General features: G+C 38.2%; 1 protein-coding gene across 1 annotated transcript in view; it reads left to right on the top strand.

Annotated features, from left to right (window-relative positions):
• The first annotated feature begins 142 nt into the window (after window positions 1–142).
• Window positions 143–5395, top strand: part of fmodb (fibromodulin b) — a 6041-nt gene continuing 788 nt past the window's right edge. Inside the window, exon 1 of the mRNA XM_088082040.1 lies at window positions 143–4811. Within this exon, the coding sequence (XP_087938166.1) occupies window positions 3923–4811 (889 nt within the window). The 5' untranslated portion in view covers window positions 143–3922. The remainder of the gene's footprint in view (window positions 4812–5395) is intronic.

The following is a 5395-nucleotide window of genomic DNA, read 5'->3' as shown; positions in this document are numbered from 1 at the left end:
CTGGGTTTTTTTTGCCTGTTGTTTGATCAGCTCGCAGTTCCCTGTGAGAATGTAGTCAAATAAACATCCAGTCGCTCAACTGTTTAAAAAAAATGAAGGATGTTTTTCCTGGCATGTTAAATTAGCATGCCATGAAAAGTGAAAAAAATGAATCGGTGTCTGAAAAAGTTTCACTTTGCATAAAAGCCCCACAATATGCCATTACTACCACTGTAGTTTGCAACCAGTGAAACCACGTACACTGTAAAATCTGACACTTTGATCTTACTTAAATAATCTTGAAAACGTATTGCCTTGAAGTAAATAAATAATAATAATAATAACTTGACTTAACTTGATCATGACATAGGGGGTTTTGCCAGTGATTAAGTTAGAGGATCTGCAGGTTCTGTTTTGTTAACATGTTTAAGAAAATACAAATATGATTGACTAGTTTACAGCTGGCAGAATATAGATATATATGGCACAGTAAACTGGTTACCTGCGAAACAGCTGGCCTCCTCTCACAAAAAGAATCAAAAATAATGGAGTGGTGCAAGAATGAGTCCTAAAACATGGAAATGTGTTACCATTTTATCTCTCCCAGTTCCCTAGTCTCAGGTTTATGTTTTTTTTGAATGGGCTTTGACTGAAATGAGGTCTGTGGTTATACTTTACAATCGATGTACTCATTCAAATTAAAGCTGCATATTTGTCTTTTTAAGAAGAAGGACAACCAGCCTAAGGAACAATGAATCTCCTGACATGCATAGATACATTACAAATTAAAACAGTATTGTTGTGGAACTCGAAATTGTAACCGCACTTTATTCATCCATGCACATCAAATAATTAGTACCATTTACTGTAAAATAAGAAACCAAAGTATATCAGTATGCGACTCCCTTCCTCTCATTTTGACATAGTTTTCAAGTAGTCTATATGACAAAAGCATGAAAGGATTCCCAAAATTGATTTATAGCTTTTTGATTTCAGTGTGCCACCCGAAGTTTTTCAGTAGCCCCATCTGGCCACCCCAATAAAAATAATTCTAAGGCGCCACTGTTTATCACAAAGGTAACTTTCATCTGCTACCGGTGCATTGGCCGCAAAGAGACAGAATGTAATGAGGTTACAGAAAAACAACTGCTTGCAAAATATATAACCATGAAATAGGCTTACAAACTAACACATTTCTATTTGGCTATGCAAGAATAATCAGGGTGTAACTTCTGGGGACTGCAATTGTAAGGTTCCTCTAAATGTCCATTACATTTTTTATATGTTATATCTATTTATATGTAGAGAGCATGGCTTTTAAAGGTAATTAAAAAGATTGAGTTGACTGAAATAAAATGAAAAACTAGACTTCTGAAAAAAAAATCAACTAAGTGAAACAATGTTGTTTACTTACAAAACTAACTGAAATAATATAAAAATGTAGGATATTACCTTAGTTTTAGTCAATTTGGTCAAATTTTTCAGCCTAACAAGCACGAGTAGGTATAAGTGCATATGTTTACTGGGACTGGGACGTCTCCATTACTGTGAGTCAACTGCCTTAGTAATGCCTATTTGAACTTCTTATATCTCATCCATGACAATTACCCCAATATTACAATAAAATATATATAAAACTAACTCTAAAACTCATAAAAACTAAACCAAAAATAAAAAATAAAAAGTAAATCAAAAAAATAAAAATAATATAAAATGGGCAAACCTACACAGTAAACTAACTTGAACAATATTGAATAAGAAACAAAAATAAATGAAAGAAAATAACAAAGGCTAGTGAAAAAGTAAGACGTGTTGTCAAGGTAAGACCGAAAAATTATGACAATCTGCAACATTTTCAATGCATGACATGTTAGCTATAGGCTATATGTAACACGTCTTTAAATTGTTAAAAATGTTAGGCTGAAAGTGACGACAGTTAAATTCATGTGAACATTTTCTCCAAAGAACATAAAGCAAGGTTCAGGGTCCATCCAATAGTTTATCATTAAATGTCTGGAGCAGTCACGATGTTGCTCAAAATGCTGTAATCTATTCTAAAAAACTGGTTTGAGAATTTACTAGCAGCATTTGCCTTTGTTGGTAAATGTGCGAAACGACACCAGTATTGTCATTTAGATTGGAATACATACTAATTAAAAATCACAGCTCTCTGATCTTCTCATTTTTAAAGAATTTCCAGGCAATAAACAAACATATACTTTTTAAAGCAACATATTTTTCCTATTACAGTCCATTTATGACATCAAATAGTTTTGGTTTCACTTTATGGTACAGCTTGCCACAGCAAAATGCCTTAGGAATCAATGTTTATTGTGTACTGTCATAAAATTGGTACTATGAAGTCTTTAAGGTTTTGCAGGCTGTAGTTGGATCCATGAATAAATGATGGCCACACAAAATGTTTTGGATAAAACATGTTGCTCTAATTATAATGCAGCGTCTGCATCCTGTTTCAATTCAGACAGTCTTTGTGGCGCATTCTGCGTCACACAGAAAATAAAGCTGCCCAGATGTAAAATATTAATGCCTGTTGTATAAAGTAGATAGCTAAACATTGTTTGATTATAACTGAATGAAAAATCCAACATCAAAGTTTTAAAGAGATATTGCTTTCCTGGAAACTTTTTATCGTCCCCCACTGCTACTTTGGATACATTTGTGAGGAAGGATTTATATTTCATGTTATCCTAGATAGGCTATAACAGAATGATTTGCATCGCTTCTTAAACATCAGATCATGTAACATCTGTTGTAAAAACAGTTTTTACTGTTTTAATCAAGTTTTTGGCAAAAGACTTGCACCGTGACTAAAAACCTGCCAAGTCATTTGTGCAAAGGAGTCCCATCTGTGTATCCTCAGGTTCCCTTTCCTCTGTTGTAATTGTTTAGTGATTAGCTTCTATTAAGTGCTGAACGTCTTCCAGTTTCAAATCAACACATTGTTGTTTTACTCCTTTAGAGGGAGTGAGGGAAGCAAACTGGAGGGGACGAAAAACTCTGTAACTCTGCCTCCAATCTTTCCTGCTCTGGTGAGGCAGATGAACGGTGAGGCCCATTCATTCAAAACAATCTGCAGGATGATGATGGTGCTGTCCTGTCTGCAGGCGCCAGCTCAAATGTTAACTTTCTCTACAGTTTCTACACTGTAATTGAGTAAAGTAATAAGTACCTGAAGCAGACGGGGACAGAATGAAAAACATGTTTTCGGAGTGGGATTTCTGACAGATAACAGGGTTGTCATACTTTGTACATGTTGAAACATACAATGAGCAATGTACAAAAGCATGCTGCAATTTATGAGTTGGATTAGACTAAGATGCATTGTGTTATATAAGAAAAACCCACTACCACACCACTAATTACAGTGTCTGACCAGTTCGTTAAATTTTCTACACCAAAACCCCCTACCCTCTCCATACCCTCAACGCTGTACAATAAACAGCAAGCCAGACTTCAAGTGGCTCTCCTAATGATAAGGCAAAGCACAGTAAAGGAGCATAAGGTTGTTAAAAAGCAGATGTCTGCACCGGGTTCACAGATGGGATTGATATTGACCAAGCTGGAGGTGATGCGTTGCAGTGTAGGTTTTACATGTGAGCTAAAAAAAAATGTATGTCCTTTAATGAGAGTGGGTGTCTGATGATGGGGCTGTAGCTACGTAGAGAGGGGGGGTGTTTACTCTATACCAACAACATAATCCACTCAGTCTGAGAAAGACACAGGCGACGTGAGCAAGGGAGGAGGCAGCGTCTCTGATCAACCAACTGGTAGGTATACTGTACCAACTGTACATTTCAAAAGTGGAGCAGAGAGTCATTGTTTGTGGCAGAATATTTCATTTCAGAGTGCGTTACAGATTTGGGTCACACGTATTGTAATTTTGACTTGATATCTTTTTCTTCCTGGTTTTTCATCAGTGATCATGCGGACAGTGGTGCTCCTCCTCATTATGGGAACACTGGATCTGAGCATTGGTCAGTATTACAGCCAGTTGCAGTGGCTGTCTCATCTACGAGGACGGCGGCGGCACACCGACTGGCGGGCCGATGATGTGGACTGCCCCCTGGAGTGCGACTGCCCTTCATCCTTCCCCACAGCTATGTACTGTCACGGCCGCAACCTTCAGCACGTTCCCTATGTCCCCTCACATGTCAAGTATGTCTACCTGCAGCGCAACCAGATCACAGGCATCAAAGATGGCATATTTGACAATGCTACCAACTTGGTCTGGATTGTGCTGTTTCAAAACCAGCTTAAATCAGACATGATTGGCAAGAATGTCTTCAGCAAGCTCAAGCACCTGGAACGGCTCCTCTTGGATCACAATGAGCTCACACATGTGCCTCCCAACCTGCCCAAGTCCATCATGGACCTGCGACTTGGCCACAACAAGATCTCAAAAATCTCCCCCAGCTCATTCGGGGGGATGGCCAACCTCACCACCCTTCAGCTCCAAGCAAATGTTCTGGAGGATGTTGGAGGTGTGTTCAAGGGACTTAAGTCTCTGACCATGCTGGATATGAGGAAAAACAAGCTGAGGAAAATCCCTGACAACCTCCCTGAGAGGCTGCAGCAGCTCTACCTGGAGTTTAATGACATAGAGAGCGTGCCAGCGGGCTTCCTCACCATGAATCCCAAACTGCAGTTTGTGCGCTTAGCTCATAACAAGCTGACAGATAAAGGACTTCCATCCAATGTCTTCAATGTCAGCACGCTGTCTGAGCTTGATCTTTCTTTCAATAAACTGGAGAAGATCCCTGTTGTCGGTAGGAACCTGGAGAACCTTTATTTACACGCCAATAACATCAAAGGTAGAGACACTTCTCTGTTATTATAACGCAATATAAAAGTAAACATATTTAAGGATTTAAAGGAGATATTAGAGTGACGTACCATGAAGAACTTTTCTGTGATTAGAAAAATCCTTTACTCTTATTTCTAATTATCAAAAATAACATACTGAAACTTAAATTGTGTAAAAGCTGATATAAGTGATGATTTATGGTGCCAAGCTATCGGACTATTTATTGCCAGTTACCCCTTTTTTCCCTGAGCATTTCTCGCAGTTTAAAATCAAACATGAGGAGCTACTTAAATTGGATTTTATAATTGGGTTGGTTGGCATAGCAAGACACACACTGTTCTGCTCACTCGGGATAAGAACTGAGCGACTAACAACACAAAAGTCTGACAAATCTTTAACAGCACAAACGTGGGTACAAAGTTGGAACTGTTGACCCTCTCAACACGATCTGCTAATGAGGTTGCAGAAAAAACTTTTTTAGAGAGAAGGAAGTTTGATAGAAAACAATTTGATTTAAAGGAGCTGATCTCATTTACCTCTTTGCATCCTTTAATTCACACTTTAGTGAACCCTCCAGCGACTTAATGCACT

This window comes from Plectropomus leopardus, chromosome 9 (assembly GCF_026936395.1).
Source record: "Plectropomus leopardus strain MGB_pleo_1.0 chromosome 9, ASM2693639v1, whole genome shotgun sequence".
NCBI lineage: Eukaryota > Metazoa > Chordata > Actinopteri > Perciformes > Serranidae > Plectropomus > Plectropomus leopardus.
Note: the sequence above shows the minus strand (reverse complement) of the source record. Positions and strands in the feature narration are given on the sequence as shown.